Genomic DNA, 27,016 nt, shown 5'->3' on the forward strand with positions numbered 1-27,016 from the left:
GGAATTTGGCATGGCAATTCTTCCCGTTGGAAATGGTTGCTCTATAATTTGATGGCCATAGCAAAGACCTAGTGCCATGAATAAAGCATGAAGAAATACAAAGGAAAATGAGAACATTATGCCTTTCACAAAGGAGAAGCTGCAGTGGAATTCTAAAAACACAGAAAATTTTCACAAAATCTTATAGTCAACGCAAAGGCTTTAGAATTTATCTGGCCTAACTTCCCTTTTCAATTTAGAAACCACACAAAAAAGGATGAAAGTGCATAAAGCAAGGTTTTCTTCAGCCTGATCTCTGTACAGTCCAACAGCAACAACTTATGATTGAAGCTTTCCCATAGTCACTTGATTATTTTGGTGCCATTTTGAAAAATGGTTTCTGATTTTCTGATAAATTTTACTCTTTAAGGCATCAGAATAAATTATATAAAATCATTTCATGGGCAGCTGGTTTGATTCCAGCTCAGGTCATGACCCCAGAGTTGTGGGATCGAGCCCTGTATCAGGCTCTGTGCTGAGTGTGGAGCCTGCTTAAGATTCTCTCCCTCCCTCTCTCTCTCTCTCTCTCTCCCCCTCTGCCCCTTTACCCTGCTTGTTCTCTCTTTCTCTCTCATAAAATAAAATAAAATAAAATAAAATAAAATAAAATAAAATAAAATAAAATAATTTCAGAGGTTCCAACTAATTCTATAAGGGAAACTCACCTTGAGTGGGCAGGCAAGTTAATTACTATGACCAACTCATTAAGGAATAGGCCTTTGTATAAACATGAAGTGTCCCCTTCTAACAAATTTTATCAGATACAAATTATAATCAGAATATGCATTCAGGGATATTTTTGAATAAAAAATTCATTTTAGCAATTTCTTGATTTGATAATTATCTCTTTGTGTGTAGAAATACCCAAAAGGAAAAAAACAGAACACAGAAATGGTCCACTCACCAGTTAAAGCCATGCAAATTATTGTAATTCCCTCCACAATATCTATTCGATGGAATAATGCTTTGGAACCAAGGTAGGAAGTCCGTTTGTGCTTTTTGCAGGCATACTTCAGAGTGCACTTTATGGTCCACCAAATACCCATGGTAATGAAGAAGGTTCCAGGGAGGGCATGACCTCTGAAACTCCCCATGTCTACCAAGATGAGAACATATAGAAGATGAAGACATTTGTTTCCAAAATTTGACCAAAACATCACTTGTTCTCATAAAATACATGATTTTCAGATTATTATAGATACACCACTGAGTCAGAGAATTCAACATTACTGTCAACAGTAGTAGGTTCACTGCAATATCAACAATGCGAACAAAAAGTGGGGCGCCTGGGTGGCGCAGTCGGTTAAGCGTCCGACTTCAGCCAGGTCACGATCTCGCAGTCTGTGAGTTCGAGCCCCGCGTCAGGCTCTGGGCTGATGGCTCAGAGCCTGGAGCCTGTTTCCGATTCTGTGTCTCCCTCTCTCTCTGCCCCTCCCCCGTTCATGCTCTGTCTCTCTCTGTCCCAAAAATAAATAAAAAAACGTTGAAAAAAAAAAAATTTAAAACAATGCGAACAAAAAGAAAAATTCATACTCCCTGAGCACTTACCTTTTGTGCTAGGCACTGTGTCAAGTGTTTAGCATGCAATCTCTACCCTAATTTTTACAACATACCACGAATGATGATTATTATCCCATTTTCAACTGGGATACAGATTTACAGAGTTAAGTGACTTGCCCAAATCCCACAACTATTAAGGAAGGGCTTTGCTGTTTTTAATAGGAAACTCAAAAGGATTTCTTAAAATGATAGCATGTGGGGCGCCCGGGCGGCTCAGTCAGTTAAAGCATTCAACTCTTGATTTCGGCTCGGGTCATGATCTCACAGTTCCTGAGTTTGAGCCCCACATTGGGCTCTGTGCTTACAGCACGGAGCCTGCTTGGGACTCTTTCTCTCCCTCCCCCCAAAATAAATAAATAAACTTAAAACAAACAAACAAACATGTGCTACACTACAGAGTTACACTTTAAGCATATTTAGAGGAAAGTAATATGAATGTTTTACCTATATGTTTAAAACTTCAAATTTTATAAAATTGCCTATAATTTTTTTTTAAGTGTATAATTTCAAGTACCAAGCACCAAGTATTTGAAAGAGACCATTAGTGCTCATCAAATATCCATGTGCTCCTCCACATACTTTTCCCAGCCTCTCCTCCAGTTGAATCAAAACCATGCTTCTATCCCTTGGGATGGGCATTGAGGAGGGCACTTGTTGGGATGAACACTGGGTGATGTATGTAAGTCGATTTGACAATAAATTATATTCAAAAATAAATAAATAAAAATTTAAAAAATAAATAAAAATCAGCATCTACCAAAAAAATAAAATTAATTAATTAAAAACAAAAAGAACCATGCTTATAGTTCTGGTCAATGGACTATGGCATTTGTCATTTCCAGGTTGAGTGAGTTAACAGCCTTTAAGTCTCCTTTCCCCTGCCTTGGCAACCCTGGTATGGCCTATCTGCAACATAGTGGATGGCCAACAAGCCTGCTTCAGATTTTGCCAGATACAACCCCCAATTGTGCTAAGTTATTGAACTTTTGAGATTTAATAGCTTAACCCAGCCTATCCAGATGGATATTAAGCCAAATAAAATTGTAAATTCTTTTTATATGATTGTTACATAATGCAGCAAATAATAAAAAGAAATATCCTCTGTTTTTGGTCAATGCTATAGAAAATCAGTCTTGAATTATGTAAGTAGCCCTTTTTTCAAACGCATTGTACCAACAACAGAATAACAGAGAGAGAATTCAGAATCATCTTTATGAATCTGACAGCAGGCCAGATGCAGGAGAACTGAAAAAAGGAGATTTCATGTTTCCCTTGGCCCAACAGAGTGCTTTATCTCCTTGGGTGGGTACGGGGCATCTCAGTTCAGGGAAGACACTTTGGGTTACTTCCACATCCTTCTGACACAACTGTGAAGTTTCAAGGGGGAATTGTGAAGTTGACTCAAACAATAAGAGTCTCTTAAATTTCCAGTCAAGACCCCAGATGGGTACTTTGCACACCCCTGAATCAGCCAAACCATCTAAGAGACTCTAAGTCAATATAGTTGACTCTTGAACCACGCAGGGTTGAACAGCTTGGGTCCATTTATGTGCAGATTTTTACAGTACAGTACTATAAGTGCATTTTCTCTCCCTCATGGTTTTCCTAATAACACTTTCTTTCCTCTAGACTTTTGTAATAATATAATATATAGTATTTATATATATACATATATATGCATATATATATACACATACATATAGTATGTGTGTGTATATATATATATATATATATATATATATATATGGCATAAAATATGTGTTAGTTGACTGTTTTATGTTATCAGTAAGGTTTCTGGTCAACAGTAGGCTATTAGTAGTTCAGTTTTGGGGGAGTCAAGGGATTTTCAACTGTACAGGGCGTTGGCACCCCAAACCCCCACATTGTTCAAGGTCAACTGTATATCACATAGTGCTAATGGCCCATTCTTGTCCTAACTCTGACTCTAATTAGTGGTGTGGTTTGGTGAGTGTCTCTTAACCTCTCTGAGCCTTGGTTCTTAATAAAAGAAGGAGATGGCCTAGATGACACCTGGAGTTCCTTTTCTGCTTGGACATTCTGTGATTCATTATCCTAAACACCATCTTTAGCAGCATTACTGAATTCTCCTGTTTGTCTTGGCTTATACAGTCATGTAGGGTTGAAAAAAATACTTTCATGTGGGCTTGAAAAATACATTCAGACTGTAAATTACTTGTACTTCTCTGGAGAAGAATTTATGTTTTAAGACGCCTTAGAGGTTTTATATTCCTTGGTACAGGAAACCCATTTCAAGAAGTTATCCTAAAGATACAGGCACCATTTAAAACATACATATGTCTAAAATCAGGAGAATGATTAAACAATTTTTGCAGCCACTAAAAGTTTTTAAATAACTTAAGTGATATGGGATATATTTAGTGAAAAGAATAGCATTTTTAAAACTAGAGAAGGGGTTTTGGATTCAGACTGACTATATCTGAATTCCAACTTTACTGTTTACTAGCTACATAACTTGGGCAAGTTATTTAAGTTCTCAGTACCTCTGTTTCCTCTCCTGTAAAATGGGACAAATATAACAGTACCTACCTCCTAAAATTAAAATGAGTTACTCCAAAACAAATAATCCACAGGGGTATTAAACAAGATCATGTAATCCTCAACCTAGCTCAAACTACCAAAGTAGAACAAAAGTGAAATCAAATGAGAAATTCTACTTGGAAACTAACTGCTGCAAAGCAAAAAGCATCCATATAATTCTCTTGGAAATCATTTGTGTACTGCTTATAACATTTCTCCTGCTGCTGTCTTAGAGGGTTCCTGGAATCTTTTGTGGTTATTTAATTCCTTCAGTGCATTTAAAGAATAAGCTTCTTGAAAGCAGGTACCAAAATATATTCTTTCTACTCACCCACTAAATTTGGATAGTATCTTATACCCTATGAAGTTCTAACTAAGCCCTTTTTATAATATATGATCATATATTTATAAAACATCTCTACTCTGATTTCTCAAAGTTCCCTCATACTCAACATACCCACAAATTGAACGAATCACCTTATATATCCACCCACTACCAGAAAATAATTTTCCCTCAGTCACTTATTTTGTTAATACCACCACCATTCACTCACTTACCCAAACTCAAAATATGAAAACCATCCTAGAGTCCACCTATGTCTCTGAAAACTAATAGGTTATTAAGGCCTATTGCTTCTACTGTCTTGCATCAACTGACCCCTGCCCCAAATTTGGCTGACTCCTCTTGCTATTTCGATTTTATCTGCTTGGGGAAATACCTCCTGATGGCCCAAACAGGAGAGGGTCCCCTTATACCTTTTCAAGCTACCCAGTTCTTATTTTAAATGAATTCTTTGTGTGATTAGTTATGGAAAGTCTGTCCTCTTCATAAGCTTCTATGTCCATCACTATTGACAGCCTGTCTAGCAGGCAACTGGGGCCTCTCAGAGGTTAGGAGCTTGGGCTACCTTCCATTTTTTGATGCCCTGAACCTGAGAAATTTAAAAAGAAAGAAAATGACGGGGCACCTGGGTGGCTCAGTTGGTTAAGCATCCATCTTCGGCTCAGGTCGTGATCTCACAGTTCGTGAGTTCAAGCCCCATGTCAGGCTCTGTGCTGACAGCTCACAGCCTGGAGCCTGCTTCGGATTCTGTGTCTCCCTCTCTCTCTGCCCCTCTGCCACTCATGCTCTATCTCTCTCTGTCTCGAAAATAAACACTAAGAAAAAAAAATTAAAGAAAGAAAGAAAGAAAGAAAATGCCAAAACAGGGTTACAGAAACCATGGTTGCTTTTCAATGTTTAGAGCTACCTAATAAATATCTTCAACACACATGCAAAATATATTGCCACATGAAATTTTAAATTTGGGGACCTTCCTCAATGTGTGGCTCTGGGCAAATAATCTTCCTGATTTACCTTCATAGCCATCATTATAATAGGTTCCTGTTGCCCCCAAAGCTGAGTAAACCAATATATCTCACTCAGCACAGTCACTGGGATGTGATAGGGAAGCAATGGTGAGTAGAAGGTTTTTGAAGAGGGATATGAGGTAGTCAGGGTTAGGAAAGAAATGAGGCATTGCTCCTTCCTCAGTGATAGAACTTCTGTATCTTTAGCCTTTTAATTCGAAACAATGTGATGGTTCAATGGTTCTCTGTTTAAAAAAACTCAAACAAGGGGTGGCTGGGTAGCTCATTCAGTTAAGTGTCTGATTCTAGATTTCGGTTCAGGTCATGATCTCGCAGTTCATGAGATCAAGACCCACATCAAGCTCCATGTCACGATCTGGACTGACAATGCAGAGCCTGCTTAGGATTCTCTCTCTCTCTCTCTCTCTCTCTCTCTCTCTCTCTCTCTCTATCTCTCCCCCTCCCCCACTCACACTCTTTCTCTCGAAATAAATAAACATTAAAAAAAAACCTCAAACAAAAAGAAGTCAAAGTAGGCTTGCTATATTTGCCTGGCTAAGGAACCTAACAGACCAAGTTGCTCCTGTCAATGACAATGACTCATTTTACTTCACTTCCATTGTGGAGAGAAAAAAAACTGCTCAAATCCTCAAATGTAACTTCACTGTGATCTCCTAGAACACTGTGATCTCCTAGATTATCCATAAATCTATCTTTTATTTCCTGCTCTACTATTACCTGAAGTTGCAATTTACTGCTTGTGAAAGCCGAGTAGTCCAGAATTTGATTCAACTTAAATCCAAAGATCAGACGCGTCCCCCTTCAAAAGAAAACACAGGGCTTTTCTCACTGGCAAAGCAAATCATACTTACCAGACAACCAGCAGAAACCTCAGGGAAATCACCAGAATAGGAAACAAAAAGGTCTTTCCTCAATATCCCCCCTGCCTGATATTGCCACTTATAATCCCATGGGGAAAGTGGTTCACCCAGGCCTAAAATGGTGGGCTGCAATATTCAATCACTGGTTCCCATCTGCAATTCATCCTAAAAATTCATACTTCTCCTCCATCCAAAAAAAACCAAACAAACAAAAACAAAAAACAAAGAACAAAAAGCAACCCTCTGTCCCTAATGACAACCAAACATCATTCTCTGGGCTAATAACAAGCAATGACACCTGACATGCTTTTTGGCCTCTTTTTTTCTCACTGTGCCCCAAACTTACACACTCACTTACCACCCTAAAGGGAAATATTTTTAATTTCTAGCACTTAGAGATAATATTGGACAAATCCCAAGATCTAACTCTGTTGTCAATGTTAATTCCTGTGTTACAGCCCCATAAACCAAACAGACCAAGCCTGCACACAGAACTCAAAATAGCTCACAGAATGAGATTCTACAGTTTTCTTAGAGGAATCTCAACCAAATACCAACTTCAATATAAAATGAATACCATGGGGAAAACTAAAATTTCATCCTGAGCCACCAGCAAAATAAAGTATTCCTAAATCTTAAATAGTGATTCATTTAAAGGTACATTTGTAAATCCCAATACATGAAGCCAATTTAAACTATTTCTTAACTTTGCTTTACCATTTGCTTTAACACTTAAAGCAAAGTGTATACAAGCATTTGTAGCTTTAAAACTCTCTATCATTCCATATGAAATTTCAACTATTTCAAAAGAATTTTCTTAGTTAAATTATCCTTACCTTTACACTTTCTTCAATGTAAAGTCCAGCTCAATTCTCTTCCCCCAAGAATTTATAGTGGTTCCAGCCTCAAGAAGGAAAAGCAGATACTGACTGGTCTAAACCTAATTACTCTTCCTTCTTAGACACTAAACCAATGTGTTTATGTTTTCCAGCATGAAGGCAGCAGATAAACCTTCAAAATATGTCACAATGCCTTCATAAATGTAAATCTTGGGGCCACACCCCTTTGAAATCCTACTTCCTGTCCAAACATTGTGTCATAGAGTAGTTCCCAATAAGACTCACCTTGCCACACACCCACATCACCACTAGCCTCAGATGTGTGTCCCCTGCTGTGAGAACCAAAGCCAATGGAGCATGTGTGATCTTTGCTATCTCTTTCAGGTCATCGGGATGGACAGAAGACAAGGAGAATGGTATGGTAGCAGTAATATAACAGAGCATGTCCAATAAGTCCTATGAAGACAAACCATTTCTTAACATGCAGTGCCTCAAGCAAAAGATTGTCACATGAGCTAGGGTTGGAGTCAAAATCAAACAGTAAGAAAAGATGATGGAACAAAATTGCTATAGGTCATCAGTGCACTTGTCCTCAAGGAATACACAAACTGGTAGAGAGACAAGTGTATAAATTATTCTAAGCCAATGTGAGGCTTATATAAAGTGAAATGGAAACGAAGAAGCAAGCAGCAGTTTGACTTTAAAGAGCCAGCACCTGCTATCCTGCCTGTATACAAGTCTTATTTACTCTCTCAATGATAAACCCATGGTGAGCAAGGACCATATCCTCTATAATGCTTTGTACCTAATTACCACTCAATAAATAGCCAATGAATGATGAGCTGCTGCTTGAAACCCCACCATCTTGAAAAACTGACCTGGGTGGCAACCAGTATCAAAAACAGCTAGTGTAGTTAATTAAATGCAGACTCTTTGGACCCACTTCAGATTTACTGAATCTACCATCAGGGGGCGGACCATGAGAGGACCATTTTTAATAAGCACTCATCAGTTAACTTTTTGTATTCTTGAGTTTTGAGAACCAAAGGCTTAGAGTACATGAGGACAAGCAGAATGACACCAAGACACTATTTAAATGTGACTTCCCAAGGGTGCCTAGGTGGCTCTGTTGGTTAAGCATCCGACTTCAGCTCTCGCAGTTCATGAGTTTGAGTCCCACATCAGGCTCTGTGCTAACAGCTCAGAGCCTGGAGCCTGCTTCAGATTCTCTGTCTCCTCTCTCTCTGCCCCTCCCTCACTCATGCTCTGTCTTTCTCTCTCTCTATCTCAAAAATAAATATTAAAAAATTTTTAAATGTGACTTCCCTATAACCATACCCAAGGGGCCATTTGTTTCCCATCAGTGTCATAAGCCCTAATGTGTTTGCTCACATCAGGCTTCATATTGAACAGAGGTGGGTGGCTCAACAGCTGCTCCCAAGGCCAGAATGATAATCTGGCTCCAGGAGAAGACAATAACCATTCTAGGGTGCTGTCATTCTATTTTATTTTATGTCATCATATATTATTAAGATATTTTATTTTATTTTGATCTCTTTTATACCCCAGCCTTTTACACCCATACCCCTGTCAATCTTGAAATATCAAACCCACCCATGTCAAATGGGCTATTCTTAACCAAAAATCCAGAATGTCAAACAGAACTCTACATTTTATTTTTTTATTATTTAAAAAAAATTTTTTTTAACGTTTATTTATTTTTGAGACAAAGAGAGACAGAGCATGAATGGGGGAGGGTCAGAGAGAGGGAGACACAGAATCTGAAACAGGCTCCAGGCTCTGAGCTGTCGGCACAGAGCCTGATGCGGGACTTGAACTCATGGACCACGAGATCATGACCTGAGCTGAAGTCGGCCGCTTAACCGACTGAGCACCCAGGCGCCCCAGAACTCTACATTTTAAAAAATGACCTAGGGTGAGCTAATCCAAATACATATGCATTAAAAAATAAAACCAACAAACAGAAAGTAAGAACAAATGTCATGTTGTATTACCTGCCTGTAATGAACTCTTCCAAGTAAATAAAAGCTTGGACTATTTTTGTTAGTAGTGGTGCACCTGAGATGGGAAGGAAGCTAGCATTCATAGAACATCCACTATGTGCTAATATCTTCTCACACATCTGTTTATTCTATCCTTGAGACAACAAAGAAAGTATTATTATTTCCACCATAGGTGTGAGAAAACTGAGATTCCAAGAGATTTACTGACCTACTATAAGTCATAAAGGAGTGAAGGCCAGAGCCAGGATTCCAAGGTCCTTATATATCTCATTCCAAATCTCATACTGTTCCCCTACATAAAGGCAAAGACTAGAAATGACTTCAAAATGACCCGATCAGTACTCACTGAGTACCTGTGACTAGGTTAAACACCATAAGGAAAGGGCTTCTCCTTCTGGGACTTTCTACCATTGAGTTGTCAGCACATGTAAAGGACGTGAAACTTTGCACATAGCCTGAATATTCAGCACTCTTGGAGTCAGAGTCAGAGTGCACAGGGATGCCAATCAAAAGGAAAGCTGGTCTGAGTAGTCTGCAATGCCTTCATTTGACAAAGGTCTAGATGCTAGAGATAAGTATCAGTGATGTGGTAAGAACCTAAAGAAATCATTCTATTCACAATTCAAGTCAATGAACAATGATTGAGTACTTCACATACATCTAACAATCTTTTTCAGGTTATAGGAGACTCTATGGTGAGCAAGTATATCTATTTTTCATGGCTGCTACAACTCAGCTGGCAAATGTTCTCCAATTTTAAAAACCCAGGTGATTAGACTGGGCCTGCCAGAATAATCTCCTCATCTCTAGGTCACTAACTTTATCCCCTCTGCAAAATCCTTTTTGCCATGTAATATATTCACATGTTCCATGAATCAGAATGTGGTGGGGACATTATTCTGTCTACATCAGCAACATATACGTGTTTACAGTTTGGCAGAACAAAGCAGAAAAAACACACATGACTGTGATACCAAAGAGGTGAGCCAAGATTTAGGAATAAAACACTAGGGGTATGATGAGTCCTTTCATTTGATTTACAGGAGTGAGACAGGCCTATGCCAAGATCCTGTAAGACTATAAGAACCATTTGAGCTGAACTTTGAAGAATGAGTAGGATTTTGAAAGTGGGGCTGAAAGGAAAGAGCACTCTAGACATAAGAAATGGCAGAAAGTTACAGGGGATAGTGAAGTCACTCTTACTGTGGGAGTAGAAGACAATAGAAAATACAACTGGAACCCCTACACATATGGGAAGCTAGTAAGTGGCAAAAATAACAACACAAATTACCAACAATAAAAAATTAATAGTGTTTTGACAATTGAGTCTTCTAGTTATCAATAAAAATCAAACTAGATCCCTACCTTGCACCAGATTCAAAAATAAATTCCAGGTGGTTTAAAGACCTAATTGTGAAAATAAAATGTTAAAATTTTAGTAGAAAACATTTGAAAATATCCTTATGGCCTTGGGATAAGAAAGGATTTTTTTTTAACAAAATACATAAAGTAAAGTAATGAAGGAGAGGGCTGATACATTTGACCTCTTCAAAAAGCATATATGAATGCCAAAGAAGCACAGGAAACGATGCCCAACATCATTAATCATTTGGGAAATGCTAATTAAAATAACAAATACCGGGGCGCCTGGGTGGCGCAGTCGGTTAAGCGTCCGACTTCAGCCAGGTCACGATCTCGCGGTCCGTGAGTTCGAGCCCCGCGTCAGGCTCTGGGCTGATGGCTCGGAGCCTGGAGCCTGTTTCCGACTCTGTGTCTCCCTCTCTCTCTGCCCCTCCCCCGTTCATGCTCTGTCTCTCTCTGTCCCAAAAATAAATAAAAAACGTTGAAAAAAAATTTTTAAAAAATAAAAAAATTAAAAAAAATAAAATAAAATAACAAATACCAATCCTCATTCACCAGAATGGCTACATTTAAGAAGACTGACAATAACAATGACACTGGCAAGGAAGGATGTGGACCAGCTGGATCTCTCATACACTGCCAGCGGGAACGCAAAATTGTATAGCCTCATTCAAAAGCAGTTTGTCACTTTTTATAAAGTTAAACGTGCACTTATCATTTGACCCAGCAATTCCACTCGTAGGTATTTATCCCAGAGAAATTAAAATTATGTCCACACAAAGATTTGTACATGAATGCTCACAGTAGCTTTATTCATAATAACCAAAACCCAGAAACAGCCTAAATGCCCAACTAGTGAATGCACAAACAAACTGATACATCTCTGAATAACTTTCTCCATCTATAAAATCAAAGTGATAAAAGTATTTCAGAGGTTTCTTGTGAAGATTAAATAAGTTAAAATGCAAAGTACTTACTTGAAGGGTAATTGGTAAACAGAAAGCAATCAATAAATGTTAGCTATTATTTTGACATCTACAAGTTTTAAGATTTTTTTTTGTTACATAAAATAGATTTAAATATTTTTTGCTGGCAACTTTGTAGATCCACCATCCCATCCCTGAATACTCTATTTTCATAACTGTTTTATGTGATATGGAAATGAAATCCTATCATGTATAAAAGTCTCTTTCAGTTTCCCTACTCCTTCTCTTCAATATGGGCCTTATCCTCATAATCTAAGATAGTTACCAAAGCTCCAGCCATCACAATCATGTTCTAGGCTGCAGGAGAGAAGAAAGGGCAGAAGGAGTCTCTGTTTCTCCTTTCAATTAGTTTCACTGAAGTATAACTTACATGCAGCAAAATTCACCCCTAAATTTTACAGATGAAGAAATTGAGGCAAAGTTAGAAATGAACTAAAATGTCCAAGGTCATGGAAGGGATACATATGGAGCTGGCATTGATACTTAGCCCTGGCTCTATAATGCCTCTATCACAATGGTACCATAAATAAAGTTAAAAGACACATAAAAGAGATAGAAGATATTTGTAATAAATATAACTGATGAAAGTTGAGTAGCCACAACTCATTTGAGTAAATACCTGGGAGCACAATCCTGGATCATACGGTAAGACTATTTTTAGCTTTGTAAGAAACTGGCAAGTCGTCTTCTAAAGTGGCTACACCATTTTGTATTTCTACCAGCAACAAACGAGAGGGTTCTTATTTTTCCATATTGTCTCTAGCATTTGTTATTGTCAGTGTTCTAGGTTTTGGCCATTCTAATTGGTACGTAGTGCTATCTCATTGTTAATTTGCAGTTCCCTAATGATATATGATGTTGAGGAGCTTTTCATATGATAATTTTCCATCTGGATATTTCCTTTTCTGAGGTGTCTGTTCAGATCTTCCATTCACTTTTTAATTGTTTTCTCATTATTGACCTTTAGGGGTTCTTTGTATATTTCATATATTAGTTCTTCATCAGATGTATGGTTTGCAAATATTTTCTCTCAGTCTATGACTTGTCTTTTCCTTTTCTTAAAAGCGCCTTTCACAGAAACGGAATTTTTAATTTTCATGTGATCTAACATACATATTTTCTTCCATAAATTGTGTAATTGATGTTGCATTTAAAAACCCATCATGCTCAGTTGGTTAAGTGTCCAACTTTTGATCTTGACTCAGGTCATGATCTCACAGTTTATGAGATCAAGGCCAGTGTTGGGCCTTGAGCTGACAGTGCAGAGCCTGCTTGTTATTCTCTCTCCCTCTCTTTATGCCTCTCCCCACCCCCTGCTCACGCACTCTCTCAAAAAAACCCAAAATACAAGAAACCAAAACTCATCATCCTACTCAAAGTCTCACCACCATTTCTGGTGAAATAGAAATAGCACTCCCTACTAAACCTGCATCATAGCAAACTTGAATCTCTTGGAATCCCAAGGAGGATGGCGAACATGCATCCATCTTGATGAACTGCTTCAACAAAGACATGACTTCCACCCCAGTATTCTGCTATCCACTCCCTACCCACAAAAGAAAGCTCTGTCACTGTGGTTCAGAGCAGAGGCACAGGCACCTGGTGGCCTAGACTCACTATTAAGCGTATATAACCAAACTGCAATGACCACACCTGAATCAACAATGCTGACATGTTCCTTTGCATCAAACCTTCTACCAGAAGAATTGCTATTGTTAAGAGCTCTATTGACAAGGTCATCTGGATGAATCCTTGGCCTATCTGCAGAGAACACCCTGTGGCCACATTCTCATGGCTTTGGCTGCCTCACCTCTTCTTTACCCACCTTCCTACATCCTGCTCTTCCCTTCCTTTTCTCCCGTCTGCCTACCACAACCAATTCTCAGGAGGCCAGCAGTGATGTGTCCGGATTCTAAGCAAATAGCCGTCAACAGCATGGAAACCATCTTGGGAAGGAGAGGCACTTCTGGATCAGGTTCCAAATTTTGGCTTTGTTTGTATTTGTGTGTGTGGAGGAGTGGCAGACAGAAGGTAATCAATAGGAGCCCAGAAAGCCACGAATATGTAAAAAGGAAATGATTTGCCAACTAGTGTTAACAGATCTCTGAGTTCCTGAAGTTCACAGGCTTACACAGTACACACTCATGCCATTCTCCATGTCTCTGCCACAAGTTGCCCACTGGTAGATGTCCTTTCCCCACCAGGCTATTCTACAAAATTCATTCTAACCAGATTTTCCTCTAAAAACTTATTCTGGTTATTCATTTCTTCCTTTCTCCCTGCTGCCTACACACACATGAATATGATTCCATCTGGATCTTTTTCCCCTGGGGCAGGTTCAGGTGCAGGGCAAGGGCTTGGGCCTCTGGCTTTTTCCCACTGTATCCAATACACATCCAGCCTTAGTAACCACCCCAAATAACTAACGACTGAACCTTTACCCTGTGCCAGAAGGGACAGTGTGAGACATCAGAGAAAAGAAGCTGTTTTTAATCTGAGGAAGTCTGTGGCACCCTGGGAAAGGCTTTTGGCAAATTGCTGGCCTTGTAGAAAAGAATTCATTTTTCTTTGGAATGAGTGCCTCTAAGGTTGCTCAGAGATATGTATGGAAATAATAACTAGTGCTCTCGGCTGCCTGCTTGTCCATTCATTCCCTCATTTCTCCATCTATCGATCCGTGCTTTCAACTAATATTTATGAAACAACCAAAGTGTTCCAGGTCCATCTCTATCCATTGAGGGCCTCATGTTAGTCAGATTCCCAGGTGATTCACATGCATATTAAAGTTTGATAAACACTGGTCTAAGGCAGTATTTCTCAACAGTGGCACTATTAACATTCTAGGCCAGATAATTCTTTGTTATGTGGGGCCATCTTGTGCTGTGTAGGATGGCAACATGTCTGGCCTCTGCCTACTAGATTCTGGCAGAATTTTTCCCCTCGTTGTGACATCAAAAATATCTACAGACATTGATAAAAGTCCCCTGAGGGGCAAAATTATATTCCCTTCCCCAATTAAGCAGTACTGGTTTAGAAGACCCTAGGTCAAATCCCCTTAACATGAAAATGATTTTTTTTTCTTTTCTACTGCAAAAAAAAGAGAAATGTAACAAGTTTAACTGTTACATATTGTCTCAAAATAAGTCCAACCAAGATTATGGGTGCCTTTTTCAGAAAGATAAAGTACACATTATTGCAACTAATAAAACAAAACAACCATCATTTGGAAAAATACAGTTTGCAAGATTCTCATGACCTTTTAGGCAAAAATCTTCCAAGTTTTCTATATTACTACTAAGGAAAAAGAAGGGCCTGACATTAAATATGACATACACGAGGTCAAGGACTTAGCATTGGATATCATCACTGCCAACTATATATTTGGACCAGGTGCAATCAAATTATGATCCATATAGCACACCTTCCCATCTTGAAAAAGATGGATAATGTGGGCATAATGCCACCCTCAAATAATGGAAGTGGTGGTGAGGGAGGACAAGTCATGTTCAAAACCAGCTATTGGAAATATAAGTGAATAAAACAAGCAGAGGCTGAAACCAGTATAGTGACACCTAAACATTGTACAATTTTGTTGATGTAGGGGAGGAAATGGCAGAATAACTCTTCTGTGTCTTTGTCTGTTGGTGTCAGGAAATGTATGTCTCATTGTTTATTTTAATTACTATTTTTTTAAAAATAGGCCCCCCAAAAAAGATAGGTGCAACATAGGAAATAATGACTCCTGATTTTGGCAAATGCCTCTGACAAGTAAAGAAAGAAACAGGGTAATTTCAGCTCTTGAGAAAATAACGCAAAGCAATAAGAGCGCTCAGGCTCAGTTTGGGGTGGTGGGGACAGTGGTTCCACTTCTGAAGTTCTGAGCTAGGCTGGGCTGAGCTAAGCTCAAAGATGAAGGCTACAGTAGGGAACACATGTAAAGTTTATGACACCATTGGCCCAGTCCTGCCCTCAAATATATACATTTTTACTGGTTCCATTTTGCAAAAGAGGCATTTAGACATTTGGCAGCTTGCTTGAATGTTTGTAGCCAATAAGTGGTACAAGGCAGAAAAGCAACCCAAATCTCTGGGGTACAGATTGGCGGTTTTCTTTCTGCAACACCATAATAACCTTGTTTTAGTTTCCTGTTGTTGCTTTAACAAATTACTGCAACATCTTACGATTCTGGAGGTCAAAAGTCTGAAATGAGTCTCACTCAGACCTCATTTTCTCTCACTGACGCTGACCCCATTCTCCTGTTGCCACTTGTCCTGATTCTGATTCTCCTGCCTTACTGTTATAAGGACCCTTGTGATTACATTGGGCTTAACCTGAATAATCCATAATCATCTCCTCATCCCCAAATCCTTAATTTAATCAGATCTTCCAAACACCTTTTACCATGTGAAGGAAACCAGAATGTGTCACCCCAAAATATGTCTCTTTGACATAAAAATTATTTCGAGCTGAAGGCAATTAAGAATGCAGGGAAAACTCTCTATATCCTCCCTTTTACTGACTAAACACAGGTTATAAATTCCCCTTTCACTGGAGACAGATGCTTATCAGCCCAGAGATGGCACCAGAGAAATCCGCAAACAAAACTTATTCCATTAGTTCCCTCCCGTATATTTATCTTCCCATGGTTTTCTGTCCTTGGAAGCTTAAAACTGATTTACTTTGTCCTGTCCTTTCTCTACAAATTTCTTTTTCTTTGTTAAAGATGTACATAAGCCAGAATTCTAAGATGCTGCTTTGAGTTACTTTTCGTTAAGGTTTCTCCTGAGTGATGTGCACTGCACAGGTTAAAAAACTGTATTCTTCTTGTTATCTGTCTTTTTGTTAGAGTCCCAGCTGAAATACAACACGGGTAGAAGTCAACTTTTGCCACCCCTATACATGTAAGGTAACATCTTCTGGGTTTCTAGAGATTAGGGCATGAACATCTTTGAGGCCAAAACTGACCACACCCCCTTAGGAATGCCAGTCACAAGAAGGGCTTCTGACAATCACAAAAACATTTTAAAAAATCACTGACAGAGGGGAAGAAGAGAACAGTAATAGAAGGAGGCTTCGACAGACTTGCAGGATCCATGTCACTGAGGGAGGCTCAAAAGCATAGTGATGTCTACTTCTGATCCTGGCTGTACATAGAATCCCTTGAAGACCTAACAAAAAAAGCAACCAATGCCTGGATCTCAACTCCTAGAATTGCTTCAATTAGTGTGGGTAAACCCGGGCATCAGCATTTTAAAATCTGCCCCCAGGGGATTAATAACTCAGATTCTGGAATCAGACTACTTGAATCCAAAGGCCAGATTCACCTCTGTATGCTTGATCTGAAGCATATTATTTAACTTTGCCTCAGTTTCTTCTATAAAATGGGAATTATTCCATTAATAGAACTACTTTATAAAGCTGAGGATAAACTGACCTAATGCTAGTAAAGTTCCTGCCGCATAGTAGGTACTGCATAAATGTCTCAAAGCTCTCCAGACGGCTATCCTTCCTCCTCAGGCTGGTGCCCACTGTGATTTCTGTGCATGTCCAGGTTGTGAAGAGCGGGGTCAGGAGGCACCACAAGCCTAATCTCCCCTGTCCTGCCTGCTTGTGATGGGCTCCGGAAGTGCTACCCCCAATGTGCCAAGGGAGGGGCAGCAGTAGGAGTGGAGTTGCAGGAATGCATAAAAATTAGACAAGTGAATAAGAAGAAACAACCAGAAAGGCTGGAGTGAAGGTGGAAGAGGTGTGATTGGTCCATGCAAGTTAGGAGGAATGCTCAGGGTCCGGTGATGGTGATCGGGGTTTCAATGTCTGCTAGAGCAGTGGTTCTCCACACAGCTACCACAGCAAAACCATCTGGGAACGAGAAAAACACTTAGAGCCTCTGGTTCCCACGCAGAACAATTAAATCAGAATGTCTGAAGGTGAGGCCTGGGATTTCTTTCTTTCTTTCTTTCTTTCTTTCTTTCTTTCTTTCTTTCTTTCTTTCTCTTTTTCTTTCTTTTCTTTTCTTTCTTTCTTTCTTTCTTTCTTTCTTTCTTTCTTTCTTTCTTTCTTTCTTTCTTTCTTTCTTTCTTTCTTTCTTCATTTTGTAAGCTTTCCAGATGATTCTAGTTAGCCAGAGTTGAAAGCATTGGGCCCTTCTCATAAACCTGCCACCTAAGGTTAGTCAGCCTCACCAACCACAACGTGAAGTGAAGTGGAGAGAAAGGCTCATGGTGACAGGGTTCCTATTCTATGCCAACACACCTAACACGCACCAATGAATTTAATCCCATAATTATTATCACTGTGTTCGAAATAATAGCAAAGAGGTGCCTTTCATAAGAACTGTAATGTGATTACAGTGTCATGACTGAACCCAAGACTCAACCCCAAGTCTATGTCCAAAAGGGACAATGGAAGAAAAATGACCCTTTAGAGAACCCACCACTCTAGGAGCCAAAATAAAGTCCTCTCGATTCCATGAGAGGAATCATTTAACCAGACAGAGACTTGAAAAGTTAACTCACTTCCCAAGTCCATAAGCTTGTAAGTGGAAAAACCGGAATCTTGACTCAAGTCTGTCCACCTCTAATCCTCACCCTCTCTTCCATCATTTCTGCCCTCCACACCTCAAAAGCTAATCGTTACAACCATAACAAGAATCGTTCACTGAATGCTGGCTGTCTCAAACACTGTACTGAGAACTTGACATGTATTCTCCAAGGAAAATCAAGTAAAATGACTGGGACATATCAACAAAATAGTTAATACACGGGGTAAGGGGCAGCACCACTTGGGAGGGTTAGAAATGCAGCTTCTCTGGTCCCACCCCCAACCTAAGCCAGAATCTGCATTTTAAAAAAAATCCCCCAGGGAATTCATCATCACATTAAAGTTGGAGAAGACTGGGATGACTGGGTGGCTCAGTCCCTTAAACATCTGACCTCAGCTCATGACTTCACAGTTCGTGGGTTTGGGCCGGGTCGGGCTCTGTGCTGACAGCTCAGAGCCTGGAGTCTGCTTGGAACTCTGTGTCTCCCTCCCTCTCTGCCTTTCCCCCATTCAAGCTCTGTCTCTCAAAAATAAATAAACGCTTAAAAAAATTTTTTTTTTAAGTTGCAGAAGACTGCTTTAGGTGGTTTTTATTATTTTCTTTTTATCTTTCCAAAGAGTTGTTTTGGTGATGTGTAGGCACGGCCTAAGATTCTCCATTTACCAGACCTTACAAGGCTCCAGTGAACAATACACAAGGAAGCAGCTGCCTGCATTTGGTGGTTTACAATGCTGTCAGGAAGGGCAGAGGGCCCCAAAACACCCTTTCCCCAGTACAAGTCTTTCCTTGGAGTCTCCCAGGGTGTCGGTCTCTAGATGCACACTGTTGGATTCCAAATACCCTCAGCAAGAGAGTCACTCCTTAACAAGACAAATTACACTGAAAGTGAGATTCACTAATAGCTTATGAAAGCCACAATGGGACAAAGCAGTGTTTCTCAAACTCGAGTAATATGCAGACATTTTAAAAGTAAAAAAAAAAAAAAAAAAATTCTTTCCAGAGCCACTATGTTGCCTTAAATTGTTTTTATTATAAACTTTCTTACATAGTAAAAATATATATTTGGACAATTATAAAACTAAACCAATTTACAAATTAAATATAAGAAAAACTACAAAACCAACACAACCAAATAAACAAATAAAATATAATAATTACTTCTGCTAAAATAAATGGACTTTCACGGCATGACTATCACACTGACAGCTCCAGGGTATATTTTTTTTGGTTCAGAACATGTATATTATTTTGTCCCCCAGTTGACTCAATTTTCTATTCAAATTAAATTCCACTGAAAGGCTGTTTGGCATGTTAAGTCCATATTCTTTATGCATCAACCCTTGATAATTAAAGCAGTGCTTCTTGCCTGTCACAATCCTAAATAGAAATGTAAGCTGCAGCACTGATATCATTGGTTGAACTCCGATATAAGATGTGTATGCAGGTGATCTAGGAGATGCTAATAATATTTCTCAGTTCTTGTTGAAATGAAAGTGCAGAGTTAGATTATTATAATAGAAAGTTTACAGACCTCTTTCTCTGCCCACAAGAACATGTCGGCAGATGCCTAGGAATTATCAACTCCAATTTGGGAAATGCTGGAATGAAGAATTAGGAAGAACTGGGTGCCTGGGTGGCTCAGTTGGTTAAGAGTCCGACTTCGGCTCAGGTCATGATCTCCCCGTTCACGGGTTCAAGCCTAGTGTTGGACTCTGTGCTGACAGCTTGGAACCTGGAACCTGCTTCTGATTTTGTGTCTCCCTCTCTCTCTCTGCCCCTCTCCCCCTTGTGTTCTCTCTCTCTCTCTCTCTCTCTCAAAAATAAACATTAAAAAAAAAATTTTAAAGAATTAGGAAGAACTATACCTCAATAGTTAATGGGGGGAAATTCCTCTTTATATAAATATTTCAGCTAGTAAATGCACAAGAAGTGATAGAATTTAGAATTCACAAGCCCTAATGAATTAATAAACTCAGCCACTAATAAACAAAGATGGCTAAATACAAATCAAAACCACAATGAGATACCACCTCACACCTGTCAGAATGGCTACAATTAACAACTCAGGCAACAACAGATATTGGCAAGGACGCAGAGAAAGAACACTTTTGCACTGCTGGTGGGAATGCAAACCGGTGCAGCCACTCTGGAAAACAGTATGGAGGTTCCTCAAAAAATTAAAAATAGAACTACCCTATAAATCAGAAATTGCAGTACTAGGTATTTATCCAAAGGATACAAAAATGCTGATTCGGAGGGGCACATGCACCCCAATGTTTACAGCAACACTATGAACAATAACCAAAGTATGGAAAGAGATCAAATGCCCATTGACCGATGAATGGATAAAGAAGATGTGGTATATACACACAATGGAATATTACTCGGCGATCAAAAAGAATGAAATTTTGCCATTTGCAACAATGTGGTTGGAACTAGAGTGTATTGTGTTAAGCAAAATAAGTCAGTCAGAGAAAGACAAATATATGATTTCACTCATATGTGGAATTTAAGAAAGAAAACAGATGAACATAGGGGAAGGGAAGGAAAAATAAGATAAAAACAGAGAAGGAGACAAACCATTACAGACTCTTAAATACAGAGAACAAACTGAGGTTGTGGTGGGGTGTTGGGTGAGGGCATGGGTTAAATGGGTGATGGGCATTAAGGAGGGCACTTGATGTGATGAGCACTGGGTGTTGTATATAAGTGATGAATCACTAAATTCTATTCCTGAAATCATTATTACACTATGTTAACTAACTTGGATTTAAATTTTTAAAAAAATGGTTGACATCCCAGAGAGATAACCTGACAAGGTGTGCCTGAAGTATTCTTGCAAAAAAAAAAAAATTAGCTTCGGTGTGATTCAGCCTCTCTATATAATTACCAATTGATAGGACATTCAGGAGCAGAGGAGCATGTCAAATGATATCTTAGGGATACAACAGTAAAATCCAGATGATGCAAAATTATACAGAACAAACTAGTTTCTTCAACAGATAAATTTAAGAAAAACAGAGGTAAAAGGAGAACACATATACCAATAGAGAGTTCTGAGTGGTATCTACAATTGCGATGTATGGACAATATTTAGATCTTAATTCAAATAAAAATAATTCAGGATTTTAAATTTCATAGGGGTAATAATAGCATTGTGTTTAAGTTTTTTAAAGAATCTTTATTTTTTAGAGATACACACTGAAATATTATGGACCAAACAATATGACTTGAATTAGTTTCAAAATTGTAATGGTTGATTTTGTGTTAAACTTGCTAAGCTCATGATACCCAATTTTTAGTCAAACACCATCTAGATGTTGCTGTGAAGGTATTTTTTAGACAGAATCAATATTCAACATTTAGACATTGAATAAAGCAGATTACCCTCCACACATGGGGGGGGGGGGCAGTGGAGATCTCATCTAATCATTTGAAGGCCTTAAGAGAAAGGAAGTAATCTGGCCTCCAGATTGTTTTCCCAATAGAAACTGCAACATCAACTCTTCCTTGGGTCTCCAGCCTGCTGGTTTAGGACTTCAGATTTCAGACTTGCCAGCCCCCATAATTGCAAGAGTCAATTCCTCTAATCTCTCTCTCTCTCTCTCTCTCTCTCTCTCTCTCTCTCTCCAACCCCATGTATTTGTATATACATATACATACATCCTTCTGGTTCTGTTCTCTGGAGAATTCTAACACAAAAATAATGATTTGGGGGAGGAAAAGTATGGGTTAGGAAATAGATAAAAGAAAATTGGCTATGAGTTCGTGATTGTTGAAACTAGGTAACAAGTATGTTATACTATTTCTTCTACTTTGGGACCTTCTTGAAATTTTCCATTTGAAAACTTGGGAAAGATGAAAATAAATGGAAAAGTCAAGCAGAGACCCAGTTTTTCTGTCACTGAGCCTGACAACAGAGCAGCATGTTAGAAATCAAGGCTGTCCTGATTTAAATCCAAGGCTATGACTGCAAGACTCACAAAGGAGAAATGAAAGCTGGAAGGGCTTGGCCTTGGAGGTGACTCTTCTCTTGATCATGAATTTCCAGTCTAATTTACACTACACCTCCTCTGGCCCTCAGTACCTGCACATCCCTTTACCACAGCACTTTCTTGCACTTTTACTCTCAATCTCTTCTCACTAACCAGGAGTTCCTTACTCATTCAAGCACCAAGCTTGCATTAAAAAATGTTAGATCAGGGGCGCCTGGGTGGCGCAGTCGGTTAAGCGTCCGACTTCAGCCAGGTCACGATCTCGCGGTCCGTGAGTTCGAGCTCCGCGTCAGGCTCTGGGCTGATGGCTTGGAGCCTGGAGCCTGTTTCCGATTCTGTGTCTCCCTCTCTCTCTGCCCCTCCCCCGTTCATGCTCTGTCTCTCTCTGTCCCAAAAATAAATAAAAAACGTTGAAAAAAAAAATTAAAAAAAAAATGTTAGATCAATAAATCTAAGCAATGCCTAGGTTTTTTTAAAAAAATTTTTTTAAGTTTATTTTTGAGAGAGAGAGACACACAGAGAGAAAGAGCATGAGAGGTGGAGAAGCAGAGAAAGAGGGAGATGCAGAATCCGAAGCAGGCTCCAGGCTCTGAGCTGTCAGCACAGAGCCTGATGTGGGAACCAAGTTCACAAACCATGAGATCAGGATGCTTAACCAACTGAGCCACCCAGGCGCCCCTAAGCAATTCCTACTCTTAAGCCAACTCATGCTACTGCTTTCTAGCTCTTATTTTCTTCTAATTGTTAGAGCCTACCACTAAGTGCTCTATTTCTAATTTCTGCACATGCTCTGATTCTAAATAGTCCACCCTCACTACCAAAGGGAGTGAATTTTGGCATTCGTCATCATAGAATTTTGTAAAATTAACCTTCAAAATCCCATTTCCTGGGCAAGAAACAAAATCCCATGCAACAAGTAGCCTAATTTGCAGTGCTTTTTTTTCCAACTTCTTACAAAGCAAAAGCTCTCTAACTCATAGGATCTGTTATGAAAGCCATTCTTTTACCCAGCTTTGCCCCTGAGGTGGCATAATTTCAATGTGAATATTCATTCAAATGGGCTGTTTCTTTGGCTTTGTCATTGTATTCTGCATGGTTTGGGAATAAAATCATTGATTTCACAATTGGAGTTAAGAAAATCCTAGAATATCCCATTTTACAAATTAAATAAGCGAAAAAAAATTGGCCCAATGCCAGATTTTATTTTGAATCAAATGTGTACAGGAGAGAGAAACTAAGAAAAGAAAAAAGAAAAAAAAAAAAAAGAAGAGACAGAAATAGGCATCTCTGATAGGCATCTAAACTCTAGCTTCCTCTAAGGGCGCTTGGGTGCCTCAGTCAGTTAAGCGCCAACTTTGACTAAGGTCATGATCTCGAGGTTCAAGCCCTACTTTGGGCTCTGTGCTGATAGCTCAGAGCCTGGAGCCCGGAACCTACTTAGGATTCTGTGTCTCCCTCTCTCTCTGACCCTACCCTGCTCATTCTCTGTCTCTATTTCTCTCTCTCTCTCTCTCAAAAATAAATAAATAAAATGTTAAAAAAAAATTAAAAGCAAAAAAACTCTGGCCTCCTCTAAATTCACATTCAGACAACAAAAAGTGGAGAGTTTTGTAGTTCGCTATACTCCATGGAAAATGCTCTGACTCCTATACAAGAAAATGAGGGGTCAGAGTGAGTTGAAGACTCCTTCCCTCCTACCCTATCCCCTGTCCCTTGATTCACCCTTAAAGTCATTACTTCAGCCCAAAGAAATATCCACCTTTGTTTCTGCCTCCACCTTACAGAAGGGCAGGGCACAAGGTCATGACAAACCTCAAGGTAAATGAGAATGAACATAGGGAATAAAGAAGAAAGAGTAAATTTTTCTAGGCTGGGCTGCCAGTGTCTGAGTTGAGTTACATGTCCATGAAAAACAGCAAGGCTTCGTGAGAAAACTATACACAAGCCTCATAGCCTTTGACAGAGATCTTAAAGGTCTCCAGAAAATATGTCAATAACCAGTGTTGACAACTATGCAAGAATGTCACCCACATTTCCAGTTCCTGCCCTTCAACACTTGGTACCACTTTGGACAATGTGGTGTAGACCAAATTCAGCAGCAGCAACAACAACAACAACAAAAGTATAGGATACTCAGTGACATCTGAATTCTAGATAAGCAACAAATTTTTTTAGCATAAATATGTCCTATATGTTTCATGTGTTATTTGAAATTCAAATTTCACTGGGTGCCCTGTGTTTTATCTGGCATCCCATGAAAGGATTTCCATTGGGTAAAGAACATTGCAACAGTTCAGGGTAGAGATTTCTCAAGCCATACCCATGAAGCTGGGGAAGAATTTGACACTGAAGTGCCACATGAACATAAGAGGAAAGAATTCAAGAATATGTCTGTTTCAGGGTGCCTGAGTGGCTCAGTCAGTTAAGCATCTGATTCTCCATCTCAGCTCAGGTCACGATCTCACCGTTCACGGGTTCCAGCCCTGCGTCAGGCTCTGTGCTGATGGTGATGGTGTGGAGCCTCCTTGGGATTCTGTCTTTCTTTCTGCCCCTCCCCTGCTTGTTCACCCTCTCTCTCTCTCTTTCTCTTTCTCTCTCTCTCTCAAAATAAATAAACTTGAAAAAGAAATATTTCTCTCCTCTCTCTGCCCCTCCCCTGTTTGTGTGCTCACTTGCTCTCTCTCTCTCAAAATAAATAAATAAACTTGGGGGGAAAAGATAATATTTCTGTTTCTCCAAGCATGAAATTCATTAGAAGAGACTGACATGTTTCTCTGAGTAAGAGATCTCAAGTTGATTTAGCTGTGACTTCTAGAGTCAGACACACTACCGTTGCACCACAAAGTCACAGGCCATGACTTTTGAATATTTCCAGATCTATATTTAAACATCCTGTACTTTTCTGGGGGCGCCTGGGTGGCTCAATCAGTTAAGTGTCCGACTTCGGCTAGGGTCATGATCTCACTGTTTGTGGGTTCGAGCCCCGCGTCGGGCTCTGTGCTGACAGCTCGGAGCCTGGAGCCTGTTTCGGATTCTGTGTCTCCCTCTCTCTGACCCTCCCCTGTTCATGCTCTGTCTCTCCCTGTCTCAAAAATAAATAAACGTTAAAAAAAAATTTAATACAAAAAAATGGGTTAATCTCTTATTTGCTAAGGTTGGAAGTATTGATCAATGATGATTTTCAATGTTTCTTCCAATCTCTTCATGATTCCTAGCATCAGAGCCACCAAATAATTGGTTCTTTGCTGGTTCTTCTGAAAATCAGTTCTGAACAAGTAGAATAAGAGTCGTGGGGCTCAAAGTTAGAAGGACTGATCATAAACAACAGATGTTGGTAATGATGAAAAAAAGGGGAACGCTGTTACAGTGTTGGTAGGAATTCAAACCATGCAGCCACTCTGGAGAACAGTGTGGAGGTTCCTCCAAAAGTTAAAAATAGAACTACCCTATGACCCAGCAATTGCATTACTATGCATTTATACAAAAATGCAGATTGGAAGAGGTACATGCACCCCAATGTTTATGGCAGCATTATCAACAATAGCCAAACTATGGAGAGAGGCCAAATGTCCATTGACAGAGGAACGAATAAAGAAAATGTGGCATACACACACACACACACACACACACACACACACACAATGGAATATCACTCAACCATCAAAAAGAATTAAATTTTGCCATTTGTGACAGTGTGGATGGAACTAGAATGTATTATGCTAAGTGAAATAAGTCAGTGAGAGAAAGACTAATATCATATGATTTCACTCATATGTGGAATATAGGAAACAAAACAGATGAACATATGGGAAGGGAAAAAGAGAGAGAGGGAAGCAAACCATAAGAGACTCTTAACAACAGAGAACAAACTGAGGGCTGATGGAGGAGAGGTGGGAGGAGGGATGGGCTAAATGGGTGATGTGTATTAAGGAGGGTACTTATTATGATGAGCACTGGATATTATATCTAAGTAATGAACCAGTAAGTTCTACTCCTGAAACGTATATTACACTATATGTCAACTAAATAGAATTTAATTAAAAATTTGGAAAGAAAAAAAAGAAGGACTGGACATAAAGGTGGTCAAGTATGATGGGCACTATATTAATCTTGCTGTTCCCTTCAATGGATTTAACAAATACAATATATCTTCTGAATTCCTGTTGGTACTTTATTTCTTTTCCTATAGTCACATACCAAAGTAATTTAGATGGGGTAATTTATAGACATTTTGGTCTCCATAAATGAGACCAAAATGTTAAAAATTTGCTTTATTTTTAAATTTTTTTAATGTTTATTTATTTTTGAGAGAGAGAGACAGAGCATGAATGGGGGGAGGGTCAGAGAGAGAGGGAGACACAGAATCTGAAACAGGCTCCAGGCTCTGAGCTGTCAGCACAGAGCCCAATGCGAGGCTCGAACTCACAAACCACGAGATCATGACTTGAGCCAAAGTCGGACGCTTAACTGACTGAGCCACCCAGGCACCCCCAAAATTTACTTTTTTGTTAATTTTCACTTATTCTTACTTCAAAAGTATTTATGATGCACTAACCCTAAACCAGGTATTATATTCTGCTCTTGATGACAAACTACTACATACTACATTTTACAAAGAGATAAATGCAAAGAAAGATGAAGTCCCTTGTTCAGTGTTTCCTGATGAAGATGATGCTCTCAAAATCATATATATCATAAATTATATTTATGTATTTTAAATACCTATTTTAAAATACAAATAGATGATGTGAGATTTTTATGTCTTGGTCTAAAAAAAAATTGAGAAACATGACTGTAGCCACATTTATTCACTTTCTGCCTTTGACTGCAAATATAAAAGTCAATCTTGACCCAAAGATTTCCTTCCACTTAGAGCTTCC

General features: G+C 39.1%; 1 protein-coding gene across 4 annotated transcripts in view; it reads right to left on the bottom strand.

Annotated features, from left to right (window-relative positions):
- TMEM45A (transmembrane protein 45A) overlaps positions 1 to 27,016 on the bottom strand; it is a 75,010-nt gene that overhangs the window by 16,418 nt on the left and 31,576 nt on the right. For 2 of the 4 annotated variants that reach the window (XM_058731610.1, XM_058731609.1), the window contains exon 2: positions 944 to 1,135. In XM_058731610.1, coding sequence (XP_058587593.1) covers positions 944 to 1,133 — 190 coding nt within the window. In that variant the 5' untranslated portion in view covers positions 1,134 to 1,135. Of the gene's footprint in view, positions 1 to 943; positions 1,136 to 7,225; positions 7,399 to 27,016 lie in introns of those variants that run through there. The other 2 variants (XM_058731611.1, XM_058731608.1) reach the window with 2 other exon arrangements.

Source organism: Neofelis nebulosa, chromosome 5 (assembly GCF_028018385.1).
Source record: "Neofelis nebulosa isolate mNeoNeb1 chromosome 5, mNeoNeb1.pri, whole genome shotgun sequence".
In the NCBI taxonomy this organism is placed as follows: Eukaryota; Metazoa; Chordata; class Mammalia; order Carnivora; family Felidae; genus Neofelis; species Neofelis nebulosa.